The 19,376-nt window shown below is 44.1% G+C and overlaps 2 protein-coding genes across 6 annotated transcripts in view; one reads left to right on the plus strand and one right to left on the minus strand.

Moving 5' to 3' along the window:
- Positions 1 to 540: 540 nt before the first annotated feature.
- Positions 541 to 19,376, minus strand: part of LOC128253575 (1-phosphatidylinositol 4,5-bisphosphate phosphodiesterase classes I and II) — a 46,769-nt gene continuing 27,933 nt past the window's right edge. For 2 of the 5 annotated variants that reach the window (XM_052982066.1, XM_052982067.1), the window contains exons 4-17: positions 14,095 to 14,232; positions 12,007 to 12,140; positions 11,450 to 11,635; positions 10,787 to 10,984; positions 9,888 to 10,070; positions 8,830 to 9,010; positions 7,369 to 7,603; positions 5,865 to 6,013; positions 4,103 to 4,316; positions 3,179 to 4,042; positions 2,413 to 2,878; positions 1,949 to 2,344; positions 1,733 to 1,877; positions 541 to 1,633 (exon numbers count right to left, since the gene is read on the minus strand). In XM_052982066.1, the coding sequence (XP_052838026.1) occupies positions 1,400 to 1,633; positions 1,733 to 1,877; positions 1,949 to 2,344; positions 2,413 to 2,878; positions 3,179 to 4,042; positions 4,103 to 4,316; positions 5,865 to 6,013; positions 7,369 to 7,603; positions 8,830 to 9,010; positions 9,888 to 10,070; positions 10,787 to 10,984; positions 11,450 to 11,635; positions 12,007 to 12,140; positions 14,095 to 14,232 (3,723 nt within the window). In that variant the 3' untranslated portion in view covers positions 541 to 1,399. The remainder of the gene's footprint in view (positions 1,634 to 1,732; positions 1,878 to 1,948; positions 2,345 to 2,412; positions 2,879 to 3,178; positions 4,043 to 4,102; positions 4,317 to 5,864; positions 6,014 to 7,368; positions 7,604 to 8,829; positions 9,011 to 9,887; positions 10,071 to 10,786; positions 10,985 to 11,449; positions 11,636 to 12,006; positions 12,141 to 14,094; positions 14,233 to 19,376) is intronic. The other 3 variants (XM_052982070.1, XM_052982068.1, XM_052982069.1) reach the window with 3 other exon arrangements.
- Positions 16,817 to 19,062, plus strand: LOC128253576 (uncharacterized). Its single transcript, XM_052982072.1, has one exon. The coding sequence runs from the start codon at positions 16,905 to 16,907 to the stop codon at positions 18,957 to 18,959; it is 2,055 nt and encodes a 684-aa protein (XP_052838032.1). The 5' UTR covers positions 16,817 to 16,904; the 3' UTR covers positions 18,960 to 19,062.

Below are 19,376 nucleotides of genomic sequence, written 5' to 3' on the forward strand. Positions count from 1 at the left end.
CTTGTTTCTTATGTGGATATATCGTATCTTTTGGAACGTTCTTAATAAGAAATCTACGGCACACGCACATCAAAAACTACAACATCAATTGGGAGTACGGGGGGACCAAATGCCACAACTTTTGGGTTTGCGTTTGGGGTTAGAGGAAAAGCTTGAGTCGGTTCTTGAGTAAGAGTTACGGGAAATTACAACATCTAAGGTGGTTCTGCCGTCCAGTGAAATGTACTTTTACTTTCAACATTGTTTTGATTATTCTCGTAGTGTTCCTTTAGATTAAGTACTCGTGTATGTATGTTGCGGGTTATGCTTGAATTTTGGATTTTGTTACAAGGCAGCTTGGGTTTATTTGATTCTCTTTCTTGTCACTTGTTCGATTACCTAAGGAGTGGTGTCAGGTCTACAAAAAAGGGTAAATTACTCATCAAATTTGCACATTTTATTGTTTGATTGTCTCTTGTATTTTTGGTGTTGTAGGTTGTGTGCGACACCGTCTGTGCGTGTGTGTGTATGCGTTGAACCAAGGTGAAAATTGGGACAGAATTAAAATGGTGGGAAAAACAATTCAATATAGAAATTTATTGGAGCTTTGTAACAACTAAATAAAGATTAGAGTAGTGACTAAATCAAGAATAAATAGCAACCAACCGAAAAATAATTGACTAAGTGTTGGCCTAGACTTGTGCTCGGCATCCGCTTCCACGTCCGCCTTGTGTGCGCACGAGATTCATTCCACAGTTTACGCGAGAGCCTTAAACTAAGCGTGTAAATTAGATCGATTAAAACAGATATAAAAGAGTAATACACACAACCACAATTAGCATTAGATAAACGGAGCACTCGACATTCCTCCCTCGTATTGACAAATAAATTATACTTAGATCCTGCTTCTGTTACGTTTGTTTGTTTGTTTAACTAGACACTTAGAGTTTCAGTTTCAGCGTAGTTCGAATAGGAAGAAACCGTACGGTTCGACGAGGGTTCGATGGACTGTATCTGTATCCACACCATAGATATACACCGATACTCACACATAAGGTACTGCAAAGTACGGATACGTTAACAGTTATACTACAAGTACATCATACATGGGAAAGAGTTACATTTACATCTATTTTGTTCAGTTAGAAAACGCATTTCGCTTGGATTCCCCTTAGGAGTGGGAGTTGCACTTAGACTTAGGTTCTTCTGCAGACCCTAAGTTCTAGAACTAGTCGAGGTCAGTTCCCGTCAAATAGGTGTCAGAGTAGGGTAGCGTCTACTCCGCCGTTGCTTAAACTCTACGAAGACTTTTTCATTTCTGTTTCTGCTGCAAATACTGAATACTAACAACTGTAGAACCACAATTAATCCTAGGGATAGTTGGGGGGCGGGAGGCAAAAGCCGTGGGTGCGAGACCCATTTACGTTTTCATCTCCGCTGCTGCGGCGATGCTGTTGTGCGACCTGGCCGGCGAAATGGCAGAATGACCACCGGCGGCACCCGCGTCCAAATTCAGAGTGAGATTATTGCCAGAAATGGCCGACGAGCCGGATCCCGAACAGCCGTGGTGATGGGGTCCGTGGAAGAGCACCAGGAAGCCATTGCTGGAGACGCAGCTTCGCGATTCCGCTTCCTTGTCGAGAATTTGACGAGCCTGGAAATATGGATGATTATGTTACTTTTAGTTGTAACTTTTGCAAACTGAGGTCTACGTTTTGTAATTCCCAAGCCAAAAGCGGACTTGTGGACTTACCTTGGAGCGGTGTTCTGTGAGGGCATTGCGCACCGAATCGTGCTGCTTCTGCAGCTCATCCGTGCGCCGCTCAAAGGTCTGCTTCAGACGTACTCGCTCCGCTACACCACGTTCCACTACGGAGCTGGCCACCTCGCGTTTCATCCTGAAAGTACAAATAGTACAGATGATGAAATCAAGTTAAAGATAAATGGGAGAGAGGTACGCCACACCCACCTGACCAGCTCATCCCGATCCCGGTGCACAGTGGCCAGGTTCTTGACCTCATTGCGGCGCGCCTCCTGCAGCTGGTGCATCACCTCGCCGGTGACCTTGTCCAGCGATGCCTTCAGCTGCTTCGTTTGCCCGGCCTGCGAGGTCTTCAGCACCTTCTCAGCTGCGCTGTAGATGGCCTCATGGTACTTCTCCTGCAACTCGCGATACTGGGAGGTGTACTCGCGGCAGGCACTGCGCAATCGCGACTCTTGGGTGCCGCCATCCAGGCTGCTGCTCCCACCAGCCAAATCCTCACCAGCATCGACTGCACCAGCACTCTCCTCGCTGCTATCGCCCAGATCCAGGGGGCAGGCGGGGATCTCCACGCCGGGCTCGCTGTGCGGAGAGAGACAATTACTAATTTCAATGGCGTCGTCTGGCAGTGCCACGCCCCCCGAGAAATGCCCCTGCACAGAAACACTTACAGACTCTTGTTGCTCAGCCGTTTAACCAGCTTGTTGGTGATGGCAAACTTGGGCTTCTTGCCCTCCAGCGGACTGGACTTCTGGCCAGCGATCTTGACCTTCTCCTTGTCGTGCTTCTTGCGCAGCGACTCCAGCTTCTTCTCCATCTCAAGGCGTTTCTCCTTGACGGTCTTGTGGTCCAGTATCTTGTCCAGCGGCTCGGCCAGCACCAGATCCACGTCGAACTGCGACGATTCCACCTGGCGAATGGAGGTGCTGACGGACTGGTCCAGCGAGTGCTGATGCTGTATGGAGGGGGCCACAATGGAGACGCTATCCTCACCCCTGCCGCCGTCAGTGCGATCCATGGTGACCTCCACACTCATCGCGGCCGCCGCAGAGATGCTGGCCCTGTGCTTGGGCGATGTGGCTAGCGATTCGACCGGTCGCAGCTCCTTCTTCTGGCCACCTACTTGGACGAAAACGACTGGAGGATCAGAAAGAATCGAGCAGAGCGAGTGGGCGAGGGGAATAGGTTTGGGGGTGGTGCAGATTGTGTGTCCGTCAACCGTTTTGAGTGTGGGAGTGTGGGTGGCGGGTGGTGGATAGTGGGTTGGGTAGTGTTTGTGGTGTTGGTTTAACCAAATCCGAAAATCCAAAAGTACAACCGAAAGTTATTTGAAACGTTACCAAAAAGAAAAGTAGAAAGAAAAGAAGGTAAATTAAAATCGCAACTCGAAGTAGGTGTGCGGTGCTACTCCTTACTTCGTTTCTACAGTTTACTCACACGACTTGGAGAGATCCTCGTCCGCATTGCCCAGCGCATCGGCTTCGTCTGTCAGAACAGAGAGCTGAATGTCGCGCTTCTCCAGCTCACTCTGGTATTTAATGGGATTGGCTAGGGCCTCGGCAAAATTGGAAAGATCATCGGGCACATAATCCTTGACCACGACGCACAGAAAGAGGGAGGCCAGGGCTATGGGCTGGCCCACCTCAGATCGGAGATTTACATGCCGGTAGCCAGGACAGAGACCAATCACAGGCAAAACGCGATGGCCAATCAGCTTGCCTCCCTCTTCATAGGCTGCAATTCGAATGCTCGCCAGTTCGGGGAGCACCACCTTCTTAAACACGAATGGCTCCTCATCGTAAACCGGATTCATGCCATTGTCCCGAACCGTTTTGGTGCGGAACTTCTTCCGCACCGTGTCCGCTGGCAGCCCGTACATATCCACCTCCACAAAGGTGTTCGCCCTCTTGTCCGTGAGAAACTGTCCGGAGAGGACCGTGATCGAAACCGTGCCCGCTATGATGCCATCCACAGTGCTCTCCGCAAACGGATCCAATCTCCGGTCTGAACGACGCATAAACTCCGGCTTCAGTAGGTAACCAGATCGAGCGTTATACTCGAAGATGCCCAGGTTAAGCTGCATGGCCAAATCGAGGGTTTGGAAGTTGAGGGCCACCAGCTGACATCCCGCATTCCAGAACAACTGTGGCATAAAGTTGGAACTATCGAAGCGAGTGCCAGCCGGATAGACACGCGATAGCTGGTGCTTGTTGTAGTTCACAAACTCAATCGGTCGCTCTTTCAGCAAGGTTGTTGCCTGTTTTTCATCGAACGAGGACATTTCGTAGCAGCGATTCTTTTCTGTATGGATGGACGGGATATCATTAACAGCTTATTATGACTATAATCAGTGATACTTACTTTCCGCATTCTCAAAGGAGCTGAAGTGGATGGGCTGAACATAGTTGACCAGAGCAGAGATCTCCGCGCCGGCCTCCGTTTCTTTTTGGGCCTTCTCCGGCGGAGGTTCGTTGCCGCTGGGCGGGTTGGGCGTGGTGTTGGGCAGGGATTCATCGTCCGAGGAGCTGTCCGAATCGGAGGATCCTGTGCTGTCCTTGGAGCTCTGTCGGATTTGCTGGTGATTTTGTGGTGAGAGATAAAAACGAGCAAGGAATTGTTAGTCTAGCGGGGGGCTAATCCATTTGTTTGACCGCCTGAGGTCGCATATTACGTATACGCAGTGTGGGACCCCGAGGCGGAACTATTAAATTGCATGTCATTGCATTGCTGGCCCCGAAAGGGTCAGCCCTATACGAGGAATGGCAGATGGAATATGAAACCCATTATTATATGTTGTGCTGTTGTGGCTGCCATATCTTTTTGGCACAGGAAGAATATATTAATATTTTTTCCACTTTTATGCTGCTACGCCCATCTCTGATGGTTTAGTTTACAAAACTAAGGCTAACGTTGAATGACGGCCTTCGACTACAATAAAGTTTTGGGTTTTCTAACAAATATTAGGTTATTATTTGAATTTTTTAATAAAATATTTCCCTTAAATCTCCACAGATTTTAATAACAATCACATTATTTCTCTCTGTGTGCGGATAATGCGAATGCGGAGGCAAGAAAATAGCACAGATTGTGTTTCCCTTGCTGAAGAGGAAGGGCCAAGGGGGGATGTACACAATGCATTGCTGGGCATTGCATAAAGTTTACGACTCGACGACAACCAGGACATGGCGGTCTGCGGTCTCTGGTTTCCGCCGTGTCCCCTTTACCCTCCGTCCCAGCGGAATCACGTCACTCCGGAATCGATTTATAAAAGCCCCCCACAATTCCGGCCCGCGAAGGAAGTTCGTATAATGTTCTGCTGCTGGCCGAATACCAAAACCCTGGCGAGTCTCCTGCGGCTAATAAGCCCAAAATGCACAGCTTCCAGTGCTGCCCAAAATGTAAATATTCGCCATGTGAGCGGCGGATGCTTGACTTCCATTAGCACCAGCCTCCCAAAACGACATTTATTATGCAACACGGCCATTAAGGCCAAACCAGGCCAACAAAAAAACATGAATTATAACGCTGCACTAACAGCAGTCTGGCAAATTAAATTAAAAGGCCTTACGTTGGCTAAATTAATCTTTTGGGGGCTGACAGTTGGCAATATTTAGTCTAATTAGTTTGGGTTCCAATTGCAAATGAGTTTGCTTTCCGGGTGATTTCCCCGTGACACCAGCTTTGATTACTGTATGCGATACATGTTATGGGTATCTTCTGATTAGTGAGCAGGTAGTGTGCCATTTCCCCTGTTGACCCGAGACTTTTGGTCTTGCCCACTTTGGTTTTTCACAAACATGCATACATTCCCAACCCAATTTCCTCGCTCAAAAATAAATATTGAATTTAGCACAACGAACTTTTACTAAAATATGTTAGGGCTTTCCGCTTTAAAGTCTAAATTGCTTGCAGTGCATCGCTACCATAATCCCCTTTCATTTCCAATGGCCAGCAGCAGACATAAAAATGAATATTTCCGCATATCTGTATATACGACTGGGAGTGTGCCATTAAATGCAATTACAGGCACGCCAGATCCACTCCCACAGAAACAATAATAGATAGATATGCAATGGCCTTTGACCTTTTATAGCCATGCTCGATAAGAGCGAACAGTACTCACTTGTAATGGCGGTGCATGACCCGCTGTCGCACTTCCGGTTCCTGTTCCTGTTCCCGTTCCTATGTCCCCGTTGGCGGTGCTCCTGGCCACGCCCCCATCCTCGTGGGCTGCCGCCGCTGCCACTTGTTGCGCCGCCGCCTTGGCATCCACTGCAAAATGCATAAATTTAATACATTAATTGCACCCAGTTAAAAGTATCCTAAAATTGCTAGAAGTTTCCGGATACAAGTTTAAACAAATAAATAAATAAAATAATAGTCCAATAAGATATTAATGCCTTAATATGGATAACAACTTTTTTTTTTAGTTTTTTTTTACACTTGTTTATATTTAAGTGTGAGAAACGAAAAAATGTAAGTGCTCACGCTTCCTGTCAAACTAATAAAGTTATGGACAAACGAAAAATGCGCCAGGCTTTTAAAATGCAATTTCTCCCTAATGGAATATAATAAAAAATATGTATAAATCAAATTATAAGAAACCGGAGCGGGGCAAAGGCTAAAGAGGAAGCAATTGCCGGGCTGTGATCCCGGGGATCCAGAGATGACAGCTGGGATCCTGCGATTGCATGTGGGGAACAGGGGCAAAGTCATTTGCATTTATAAATTGGCTTTTTGCAATTCATGAGCTAAATGTCATCCGGCCAATGCCAGAAGGATGTGGCTGTTAAAAGAGGGAGTGGCTGTCCGGCTGTCGGGCTGTCGGGCCCCCGGGCAAATTGTGCAGCTGTGCATGCAAATGGCTCCTGCAGGACCTCAAAGCTCGCAAACAAGCGGAAGTGGAAGTGGCCAGGCGGTAAATTTATAAATAACATTTTCGCTGCAAAACTTTCAATAAAAGCAACTCGAATACTCTTCGTAAAATTTTGTTGTTTGAGGGGAGAATATGCACAATCTTAGTACTTTATATTTCCTGGTAAATATTTGGTCAGGTAATCATATACTGAGCGTTTAGGAAATGGGAACACATTCTGTTTAGTCACAAAACCTTACTTATAATTAAAAAAAAAAAACAATATGTTTTTGCAATTTTACATCCTAACTTTTATAGCTATAAGGATAATAAAGTCATGTTCAAAAAATCAAAGCTAAATGATAAATACCAAGATAATTTGCATATTGAGCATTTAAAGTTCCAAGTGCTTTATATTAGGTACCAAACCAAACATCTTGTTCATTAAAAGCCCCCTCCCACATTTGTACTCCTTTTAGACTAGAAGGTTGTTCCAAATTTGATATTCTCAGCCTGCTCCTGCCTTCCTGGCTGATGAACTTTTTGCATACAAACCCCGAACAGCTGCTGCGTGTGCGGAGCTCATTTGCATTTTTCATAGACGTAGGAAGGCGCTTGAGCTCGGAAGGGGTAAGTAAAAAAAGGACGGAGAGGGTGTGGCAGGAAGCAACGATGCCAAAACATATGTGTGCCCAGGCATAACTCATTGCACAGTACGCATATGCGAAGCAAAAGAAAGAGTTGACATGGGGTTAGTTAAGCATTTACCCACCTGAATTGGCCGTCGTCAGTTTGTTGTTAGCTGCCGGCGTGCCCACCTGTGCCGGCTTCTTGTGGTGGTGATGATGGTGGTGGTGGTGGTGCTTCTTCTTGTTCTTGATGATAATCTTGCGCCGAAGCATTGCCGGTGGTGGCAAGTCCATGTTCGGTTCCAGCGGATGAGAGTCCAAGGGCTTGTCGAGCAGCATATCGCCGAATATTTCGCGGCAATAGTTGGCAATTTTGGCCTATCGATGGGAATAGAGGCGGAAAAATGAGGAACTTGTAAACTATCTGCTAACTGGCTTTTGACGGGTCAACGTAACTCGACGGAAAAGTTTTCTCCGATATACACAGAGGAAATGTAACCATAAGCGGTTAGATAATCAGAAAGGTGCTTCTTAATATGGTGTTTACGTTTTAATACAGCCTCAAGACACTTTAGTTTCTATGAGCTATTTTAAAGTGTACAGCTTTTATGAAGAGGTATAACCTATAAATTATACAGAATTCATTATGAAAGTATTATATCATACGTCTTAATGGCAGATTTGTCGATAGCGATTTAACTATGTACAAAACAGGCCGTAATGTACTTAATAAATTTAAAACTATTAATTTTTTTACGCGCAGCTGTCCAGGCATCATACGTTGAGGTGTGCTGTTGTAAGTTTGCTTTCGAGCACGCGGCACGCTTGTTACTTGTCTCGACTACCTGTGGGAAATTTGGTTTATACTACTACTTTTAATGGTTAAACTTTAGCCTCTTGTCGACGTTCCATTCCCCCTCTCCATGGCAGCTGCTCTCCTTAGCCTGATTTTACCTTTGAGGCCGTAAAAACTTTGCCTTTGTTATTATCTCGCTTGTGGAGCTTAAGCAGCCGGCAATTACCGTTCGAGTGGCTTCTGAGATTCGCCACGTTCCGGGACTCCGGAGTCCGGACTCCGCACTCCCTTCTTGGTCTTTAAGCACTGTTTTCGGACTCAAGGACTCCCCCATGTGTGCCTCCGCCGTGTTATTTGTTTGTCTTTCGCCGAATGATGGATTAGGGTGATGAGTTGAGGACCCGCCGCTGTTGTTTTAGGACAAGTAACTTTTTGGCCTTCTGCGTTTTCCAATTTAGTTTAGCCAAAAGTGGGAGCCATATTTAATGCCTTTCCTTCTGCTTCTCTCATTATTCTTCTATTTGCCTTTATTGGTTTCTTGTTTTCTTTTTCATACCCTTGCCTTTCCTTGTTAACCTCAAAGAAATAATCATTGCTAGCTCTTCTTTCATTACCTGATACCTATTTCATTTACAGTTTTCCTCTTTGTCAAAGAGAAGAAGGAGATAATTAAAATGTTGGTTCACAAAGTTAAGATAGGCTTTTCTCTCCATAAGTCCGACTAACTTGACAGTAGAGAAATTAATCTAAAACAGTTCCGTCACACCATAAAGCTAGTCTTAAGTTTGCCATTTGCAGCAATCCTCACCTGTTGCCTTGGATTGCAGTGATTCTCAAAGCTCAATATCACAGGGTATTCGGATGTTTTAAATGCACTCTCTGCGATGGCCTCCAGCACGTCCTTGGCAAAGATCTCGGGCACAAAAGTGTAGCCGTGGACAATGACCGGCTCCTCGGTGCGCCCGTTCCAAAAGTCCAACTCAACGCATCTGCAATAAAGCGGGCAATACGGACGAACACGAGTTGAAAGTGGTAAAAGCAAATGACAATTTCCTCAGTTTCAGTTTTTATTTTCCTGTTCCCATTCTCTTTCATTTAGCCCTGTAAATCGCACGCAAAGTGCTGAATGCATTCCGACAGTCGTGCAAGCGGAGAATAAACGCAAAGTTACAACTTCTGCGTCAATAAATTTTGTGATGTGTGCATCATCGTCAGAATCATCGTCGTTAGTGACAGAGGAAATGAAAGCACACACAAAGAAATATATCCTCCAAATGTATTTAAAGTAAGCAAACTAAATAACTAAAAAACATAATGTCTTTATGGTGAAATGGACCCATTTAGATTGCTACCAGATAACGAAACTGAAAATTGGTATAGAAATTTATTTGATAATTATGCAGCACACAGTTTTTGATACCGCTGCTATGCTAAAAATGGTTGTAGGCACACTGCCCAAAGTTTTTTTTATGTTAAAAAAGTAGTCAAAGAAGCCTGTTTAATTTAACACTTATCTCTATAGCTTTACAATGTAAGCATTACAAAGTTGGAATATGAAATCCAATAGTATATAGTTTAAAATCATTTTTTGTTTGCAGTGGATGTCATTTTCACAGCTAAAAAACTGCACCTGATGCACACACTCGCACTGTTTGAAGTGAATGCGAGAGAGAGTTGCTTTTTTATTTCTTGGATGAAGGTCACCACATACGCACACACACACACCTCGGAATAAAGGTCATGGCCAGTGTTTTGGGAAAAGGCAGTTGACCACATCAATTGCGTCATTTGCATTCCAACCAACTGAATGACCCACTGCCCGTAAGCGCATCCGCATCCGGATTAAGTCCGTTTCCCACCACTCACCTGCATCCCGCCAGGAGGCACTGCCTGTAAATCTCGACGGAGGACTTGCCCGTCAGCTGGTGACCCGTCAGGTAAGTGTTGTGCGAGGAGTTGATGAAGTAGTGCGACATCGGCTGGTCCATGTCGTCGCAGAGATCGAGCTTGTTGGGCGCCATGATGGGATTGTCGTCGCCCATTAAGTACCTGTGGGTGGAGATGATAAGCTGGATTATAGTATAAGCCCATATATATTACTACTTAACGCTTTAGGACAAAAACAAGTAAATCTAGATATAATAATTTAAATAGATATAGCTAGCTTTTAAATATATTTCGTATTCTATTAAAATTTGAATTTAAACATTCCTATAAAAAAAAAAACATGATTCTTAGTCCCTAAAATGTTTTGTTTTTGCGTCTACATTTGAATACACGTTCCCAGTCGACGACAGTTAAAGCGTTTGAAAAGTTTGCAGTTTCAGCTGAAGGTCGCGTCAGTTTTCGGCACGTCCTTTGTCGTTTGCCTCCCTGGTTTGCTTAGCTGCTGGCTGTTACCGTAAACTGCGAGTTTTCACGACTGCTAAACCACTCAGGGTAGACTACAGTCCCCTGACAACCGTTCCCCTGAAAACAGCTTTTCCTCTTTTCCACTTTGCCGAGAACAAAAACGGCGCAACGTCAAATGCATATGCATATGCACTAGCACTCGCACTCGCACTCACACTCACACTCGAGAGGGCCTTCAAGTGACGCTAACAGCCTTAAAACAGCTTGCACTGCGTCTGATAAGCTGTCACGCCCAGAAGAGTTCCCCGAAGTGAGTGGATCCAGTGGCCCCATCTGCTGACATGTACCTTCTCCTAATCCCAATCCCAGTCCCAGTCCCAATCCCAAGCAGCAACAAGTCTGACAAGTCTCACCTCAAAAAGCCATCCAGGCTGAGCTGGCCCTTTTGTGCGTTGAACTTGTTGGGCTCGTATTGCTGGATGAGTTCCTTGGCGCGGGCAGGATTCGCATACGGGTAGAGGATCTCGTTTAGACGGGGATCGCGCTGCGTCTTGTTCAAAAACTCCACCAACTGGGCGATGGACATGCACTTGCGCTTCGAGTTGCCAACACTGAGGGAGAATCAAGAAGGTAATACATTAAAATGTTTTTAATTGGCAAAACGAAACGACATAATGCAAGACACTCCAAAAAATAAATACTTTCTCATAGTTTCTGATAAAAAAGTATTTAGACACAAAAAAAAACTGAAACAAATACTTTCTCAATTAAATAACTATGTCAATAGTTTTACTTTTAAAAAAAGAATTAAGAAATTTTAATTAAGAAATTTAAATAACTTGTAGATAAAAAGCAGAAGATGCTTAATCTATATTATTACAAAAGAATTAAGACAAAAATTAGGTTTATTTAGATTTAAATTTATTTAGATTTAGATTTATTTTCCTTTACACTAGTTCTATTTGATTTAATACCATTTTTCTAATATTTTAAATACTTAGACTGAATATCAAGCAATATTTAAATTAAATTTAGTGGAGAAAAATGTTTGATTACTACTTTATAAGTGCACTCACATGCTGTCAAAGAGTCGCTCCACCTCCGAGCGCTGCGTGAGATATTTGTACAAATTGTAAAAATCCTCGAATTGAAATTTGGACACCGATATGCTATCGACCTTCCCCGACGGCAAGCCGGTCACGTCCAGCGCCTTCTCGACACGTTTGCGATCCTCCTTGTTCTGGGCGAAAAGTTTTATGATGCTGAAGCGGTCACGACCAGAATTTAACCAGCGCAAGGTGGAGTAGGCAGCATGCGGTGCGGTTCGGTGCGGTTGTTGTTCATGAAGTTGTTGTCGTCGTCGTAGTCATCATCGTCGTGGTCGTCAGTGATGCATGAGCCACGTTTCAGGAGCAGCAACAGCAGCAGTAGTAAAAAGGGAAATTGCGAAATAGAAATTGGCGTAAATTTCAGCTCAACAGCGATGGCTTCACTTAACAAATATTTGTCAAATGCTTCAACGCACAATGCACAAGAGCCAGGGACCCAAAGCCCAAAAGTTAGGGGATTCAGGACCCAGGGCTCGGAACATCTAGCGTTGGGGGATTGGATTGAGGGTATTGTTTTCAATTACTTTTTCACTGGTATGCGGCCGCTCTTGTCCACCTGCAGACACAGTTTGGTGTGGGCCTTCTGCAGGAACATAATAGCCGAACCATTGAGCTGGGCCAAACTGTAGGCCAACTTGATGAGCCCGTCCGACCAGAGCTGCAAAAAGCCGAAAGAGAATGCGAAATGTGAGCAAAGATAGATTAAAATAAAGTGGCGAGGCGGGGCGTTGTAAAACACAATAAAGCATGGTCTGCATCTCCTGAATTTTCTTGCCTACCTTAGAAGCTAGAAAAGAAAAGATGGTGGGGGTATCCACATTGAGATGGATCAAGTTGCGAAACTGTTCATACTCATATTTAATAACAAATTTTATACACAATCTTTAATCGAAATAAAAAGGTTTATGTTATTCTGTATGTCTACATTTTGTATTTTAACCATTATTTAGCTTTGAATAAATGTAATAAAGCGAAAAATACCAAAATCAAACTTTTAACATAGGCATAAGGTTAGCCTTCACAAAATGTAACAAAGAAAAAAACAAATTCTTTAACCCAATTATAAGCTAACATTATTGAAAATACCAATATTGAATTAAAACCATCTTTACAGCTGGCAGGCTTGGACTGTATTAGAAATCGTCCTTGGTGGCTGTTTGTTTTTGGTTATTTCGTTTGAGACTAAACAAGCCAACAAACGCAAAATGCCAAATTTGATTAAGATTTAAGTAAACAAAAAGCCATACTTTCGGTGGAAGCATTTATCAGGAAACACCATTCGCAATATTTGCCTAAAGTTAGCTTACCCTGAATTTAATTAACCCAAAATGTGATGTAACACACTGGCGGGATTGGCTTATGTGAATGAAAATGCTGCTATATTTTGTCGGTGGCAACACAGGGCGTATGCGTGATGTATAGTCAGTCAGACAGAATTGTGTGCACACCGCTTCCTATTTGGCGTCCATTTCATTCCTTTTCAGGCCGTACTATCGTGCATTCATTGTGTATTTTTATGGCAAATATTGTTTATTTTGTTTTCCAAATTCCTTTTGAAAAGTTTATAAATTTCGGCATTTTCATAATTCGATTTTCCTTTGTTGCCGTGCCTGCGGTTCGTGTTGCGTTTGTTTATTTTGGGGATGTCCGCGACGCGTGCCAAAAATAATAACCGCAGCAGAACGGGCCCGAGGCTGCTGACCATTGATAAAATAAAACATTGATTTTGGGCAAGGTCAAGCCAGGACGGACAGTGGCAGACAAGAGGAATGAACGTTTGGCAGTGGACACGCCCCGGGACGGAAATCAATAAAAGCGCCGTTGGTTGAGTGGTCCATAATAATTTTTTACGCGCCTTCGGCGACCCACTAAAAATAGTCAAAAACAAAAAGCGACACGGCACAGGTGTGTCCCAAACAAAAGCTGGCGGGTGAAAATACACAAGCAGAAAAATAAGATAGCAAATAACAAGGTCGGTAACAAATAAGAAGTCAACAGCTTAAATCGACAGTAAGAGATATGAGGAGAAACTCAAATAACATACATATTTTTAATTTAATAATAATAAATTAACATGTTTGGGGGCTTTGCTGCATTAAATGAACATCGAAAGGAATTTTTTGGAAAAAAAAATCGTTACAGGGATTGATCTCTGGATTCAAAGAATATCACGCATACGTATTGTTGCCTTTAATCAAAAAATGTTGTCTAACTGAAATTACGTGACTTGTGAGTTATTATTACGAAAACTTTAAGACCATTCCGCTGTGCCTCAAAATTGGAATAAAATGTTTTGGTTTTCAAATACATTAAAAGTTTAGGGATTTTTTTTTTTTGACCATCCTTATTGTGTTCAACATTTTTATGTATAGAGTAAAAAATTTGTGATTATTTTTCTTAGTGCTCGGTAGCTGACCATTATGGCCATCATTAGCGTGGCCCACTCGACCCAATTCCCCGAATGACTGGGACCTATGGCTGTGTGCATGCGACCCACAAATGGTAAATGGTTTTTCCTCTTCGGTACTTTTCAGTTGTCATTGAGTTGTCACAAGTGTCCGGCGCAAGTGGCCAATAATGAGCTGTTGGACGACGGCCAGGATTGGACTTACCTGGGCAATATCCCGCCGTGTGCAGCAGAAATTGACGAACGTCATGTTGACAAAATCAGAGCCGTGGCACACCGTCACCGTCTTTTCCTCCAGCGTGTCCTGCGGGCCCAGCGTCACTATCTGGCGAAGCTTGTTGTCCTGCAATCGAAAAATGAGCATGGTCGTTATTAATTACCGAATGGAATAAGGGCACACGCCCGCGAAATGAAGTTTTATGACCCAGCAGGCAGTCGTAAATGGAAGTCATATCCTTGCGCGCTAATCCTGCGAGTGCAGCAAAATTCATTTGCTCGCCTCGTAAACAAGACAAACAAACACGATTCTCTAGCTCAGCTGACCGGGGTGTCATATTTCAATTAAACGGCACAAATGGATTTACGAGCCCGGGAGAACCAACGTGCATCCTTGGCCAAAGGACCCACCCAACAAAGCCAACTCAACTCCACTGAACTGAACTGAGGGGAACCCAATCGAGCACAAAACATTTCGACTTCGGAGCCAACTGGGTCAAATGCAAATCAGCCCGCGACACAAGCAAAACGAATAAGAAACAGTGCCATTTGTAGACTTTCAGACAAATGAATACTTCTTAGAAGGACTTTGTTGCTCCTGCAAAAGTTATAAGTACATTTCTTTGAATGGGTATAACTATAAGTTGATACTAAGGTACTTTAAATCGAAAGGCCTTACGGGAAGGCCACTTACATTAAATCAGATTAAAATGTTTACCTCTTATAATAATTTGGTTTTAAGGCCACAAAAACTGCCTAAATCTTTATTGTGACCTTAATCTTATTTTAAAGGGTAAGTATATTTTGAAAGTGTTTGCGGGCAAGTTAAGTTGAAGATCTAATTTTAGTATTAAATTAAATTGTAGCAACAAACTATAGTTTTTACAAACTTAAAACTATTGTAATGTGAGAAATATATAATATAAATGTAAACTAAAAGTCCTGAACCTAGTATCCTTGAGCGATAAAAAAATTTCGTTTTCTACTTTTCAGCTCTCTATCCCTTTAAACATCCATCTATCCCTTTAAACATCCAACTGAGGCGGTGTTCAGCCCGGATTATCAACGTCCTTTCGAATGCATGACACATAGTTTGGTCACAGGACATCGGTCAGTTGGCTGCAACAAGGAAGGACTTAAGACGGAAGCCAGAGCATGAATTTGGCATTAACTTTGTGGCCGGCCATGTCTCGGGGAGGGACTGTGTGTTTGCCTGTCTTCCTGCAGCGCTTCCGGTGCTTGGACATCATTTGACAACCTCTCCAGTTAGGGTGAACCTTATCGGCAGGCAGTTTAGAGCGAAATGGCAATGTTATCTTTTGTGCTCGCTCATCGGATGCACAAGCTGGGGAATTAAGTTCTGGCGGATGACTAGAGCATAAGAGCATTGAATAAAGCCTGAGCCCTGACCTGACCTGAAATTGCCTTACGAGATCATGGTCAATGCCAAACACTAAAAAAATCATGATCTAGTTTTGACATAACCATTCTCTTTCAACTAATGCAATACATTGTACTTAAACGTATACAACTTCTGAATATTAATTTAAAAACTTATCATATTAAGTATAATTAAATTCACCAAACTTAATTATTTTCTTTCAATTCATGCGAAACCTTGAACTTAAACTTAGAAAAGACCTGCATGTAAATGGGAAATCTATAAATTCTTTAAATAGCATTCACCATAATCTTGTTTTTAGTGCAATTAAATCGGCCCCTAATAAGCTTTCCTGGTCAGCAATATTTCAGGCTCATGGATGGATGATGCGTCGCCTGACGCTGTGTCGACTAATTGAAAGGCTTCCCACCTCTCCACTTCCGCTTCCACATCCTGGATTTCATCGGACTCTGGGGGCCATTAAAGCAGCTTTCCCTTTAGCGGTGATAAACGAGAAGTCACCCATGCTGGAAAAGCAAGGCGAATCCCCGCTTACCTGCAGGTAACGTTTATCTGCGAGCGACATGATTTGCTTTTAACTAAAAACTAATTCCGGCAAATTTGTCCCTCAGAATAATGTAAATGGCTGTCACGGCCGGAGCTCCTGTCGCTGGCTCTCCGGATTTTTGGCCCGCCACCGTGCGAAGCGTAAAGCGGAAATGACTACGGCGATTATCTTAATTGCTTCTCACGCTTCGCGCTCGGCACTCACGCGCAGTTCCGCGCAGTTCCACCCGCCCGCCTTCACCACCTCCCCATCCTGAGACTCCCTTTTGGCCCTGCTAATCCTTTTGGCTCTGCTCAAAATTTGAATTTTAAGAACGCTCATTATGGGCCCAAAGAGCAGGGGGCCGCCAGTTGGCCGTGATAATTTTAGACAGCCCCAATCCCAGTTATTGATTTTAAATGTGCTAATAAAATAATAACCAGCGCATTACGCCACTTATCAGAAACCCAGTGAAAGAATGAATGCATTGCGCACTCTGGTTATTAAAAATCAGAAATTCATGATATTTAAATTATAGTTCTGGCTCAACTGATTATAAATTATAATCTAGCCCTTTTCCTATTTACTTACCCCGCCTTTTAGCTGAAATGTGTATTTGTGTTTTAAATTCTTTGCTTTATTTCGGGGAAGGACATTAACAGCACATCAAGGAACAAAGTACTCCCTGTCATCAAAGTCCAAGCTTGTTTTTTACTTATATTCGGCAGTAGGGGTTAGAAAGTCAAGTCAAAAATTAATTCAGATAAAAAAACAATTTTTTAAAATTTTAAAAAATTTTTAATTTGTATACAAAAAAAAGCAAGCCCAAAATCAAGCCTCAGCAGAAGTCGCCAACGCAAGTAGAAAAAATATGGCTAGCCACCGATCGATTGGCGCGGAAAATTCCACTCATACGGGGGGCCCCTGCAATGAATTCGGAACTCTTGAGTCTGAAATAATACCCAGACCCTATGATTTGATGCGTCAACGCAACTGCAAGGCGGAGAAAGTCATCCAATTGGAGCGGTATCCCAGCATTCGTCCGCCGATTTCAAAGTGCAGTTACGAACAGACGAAGAACTGGCTGTTGGATTCGGTGGACAAGGGAGGCTGTGTGGACCACAATGCTAGGCTGCAAGACGCCCTTAAAATTTGGAAACTGAGTCCGCACAAGAAGACGCTCGGTTATTATGGCGTGGCCGATGGGATGTATCGACCGGAGGCCGTCAAGTTCAACAGGACATTGGCAAGCTGCCTACAACATGCCCGCGGCCCAAAAAGACGTGTTCGCAAGCCCTCACTAAATTCTCCACAGCCAAAAAGACCGCCCCAACCCACTCTCTTATGTCAGCCCTATATCCTTAACCGTCAAGCCTTAAAAGCGGAGCTCCAAAAGATGCCCGTTGTGCGGCAAAAACTAAATCCCAGTGAGGCTTTTGAAACGTTATTCTGCGAAAAGCCATTGGATCCTGATGATCCTCTGGGGGTGGATGCGGCTTCCACCAAAATGGTAAGCTTAAGAGAAGCGCTGGATATAGCGAAAACAGAAACCAAACCTTCAAACCACGGTTTAAGACGAAATCACTGGTACTGTCCACCGAAATGTATTGAGCCGGCAAACAATTGCACTGCCTACGAGTGGGCCAAGTACAAGTTGGACTCTCGACCCTACAACGAGGCCTTCCAAAAGTGGTTTAAGGAGCAGCAAGTGCCAACAGAGAGGGAGCCGCACAACTACGATGAGCTCTATAAGCGATTCCAAGCCTGCTTCGAGGTGAAACCTCAACCAGATCCCGATTGTGTGACCATGGCGAAGTGCTGTGCATATAAGATGAAGAAAGTGAAAGAGGAGGATGGTGGTGGTCCTGGAGGAGGTGGTGGAGGAGAAGCAGGGGGAGGAGCAGGAGAAGGAGCAGGAGGAGGAGGGGGAGCAGGAGGAGGAGAAGGTGGAGGAGGAGGCCAATCTGGTCCAGGTCCTGGTCCCGGTCCTGCTCCTGGGGGTCCAACCCAGCCAAGTGGTGGGGAAAAGGATAAAGGAATTGATAAGACTACGGACAAGCCCAAAGACAACAAGGATAAAGGCAAGAATGAGGACAAGGATAAACCCACAAACCCAGATAAAGATAAGGATACGGGCATTGACAAAGAAAATAAGAAAGATAAGGGTACGGGCAAAAAACCCGGAAAGGATAATACAAAGGGAACGGGCCAGAGTACGGACAAGGAAGATATAGAAAATCCCGATAAGGAAAGACCGAAACCCAAGCCTCCTGGCCAGAAACCGATACCGCCCAAGGAGCAAGTAATAGAAGGCACCACCGATACAAAATGGTCAATTGGATCCGACAGTGGATCAGATAAAGAACCGGACAAACCAGACGTGAACCAACCAAATGAAGGGCCTCCTACAACAGACGTGGAAAAGCCCTACAAACCGCCGGATAAGAAACCGCCAAAAAAGAAGCCACCCCATAAGAAACCTGCAAAACCCTCGACGGTCGACGAGGGAAAGGTGGACGAGGTGAGGGACAGGTGCCCGCCGTGTCCTCCAGTGGGCTGCGAGTGCTGCATTTGCGACAGTCTGTATGCCAAGAAGATTCCCATCTCCCCGACCATGAAGTCGGTGTTTGCCCAGGAAAAGGTTCGCGAAATGAGGGAATATCTGCGGCGCATGAGGCACAGGGAGTACATGGAGTGCACTGGCCCAAAGCCAGTGGCCCCCCGGCACACGGTGGATCCCATTGACTGCGACAATTGCTTCTGCCTGGACCCAAAGATCTCCGAGTATTGCGAATGCCTGGGTGCCCTGCAACATCTGCAGCGGCTCCTTCGCAAGGAGCGCCATCCCATTGTGAACAACGAGCTGATCTTCAACCTCGAGGATCTGCGTCAGAAAATTGCCAAGCGAATGTGCGAGTGCTTCTGAGAAGTGTATGTTTTGAGCTGTTTTATTAGCTTGTATTCCATTGACTCTTTTTAGTGCTTTTTCAAAATTTGAAAAAAATTTGAATAAAAATCGGAATAATTCATTTTGCAAATACATGTCGTTTAGCTAAGCGGCATTTTAGATACTTTCAAAAAAACGAATTTTATACTGTATTTCTTTTTTTATTTCAATCCAAAGTTTAAAACGCAGTAAATGAGGCATTTCCGATCCTATTAAGTATACATATATACATTCTTCATCGGCATTAGGAGCAATTCCGTTTCTAGGCTGAATTTATCTTTTCAAAGTCGTTCTTTCAATTTGAGGTTTGGATTGCTGACTTGGTGGTTTGGATTGCTAACTTGCTGTGGATTATTTACGATCCTTAATTCTGTTAGGCGGCCTTGACATTGCCCT

Source organism: Drosophila gunungcola (genome assembly GCF_025200985.1).
Source record: "Drosophila gunungcola strain Sukarami chromosome 2L unlocalized genomic scaffold, Dgunungcola_SK_2 000052F, whole genome shotgun sequence".
Lineage (NCBI taxonomy): Eukaryota > Metazoa > Arthropoda > Insecta > Diptera > Drosophilidae > Drosophila > Drosophila gunungcola.

What these genes read in the sequence shown, in the direction of transcription:
- LOC128253576 (XM_052982072.1), top strand. Translation starts at nt 16,905, where the DNA reads ATGGCTAGCCACCGATCGATTGGCGCGGAAAATTCCACTCATACGGGG.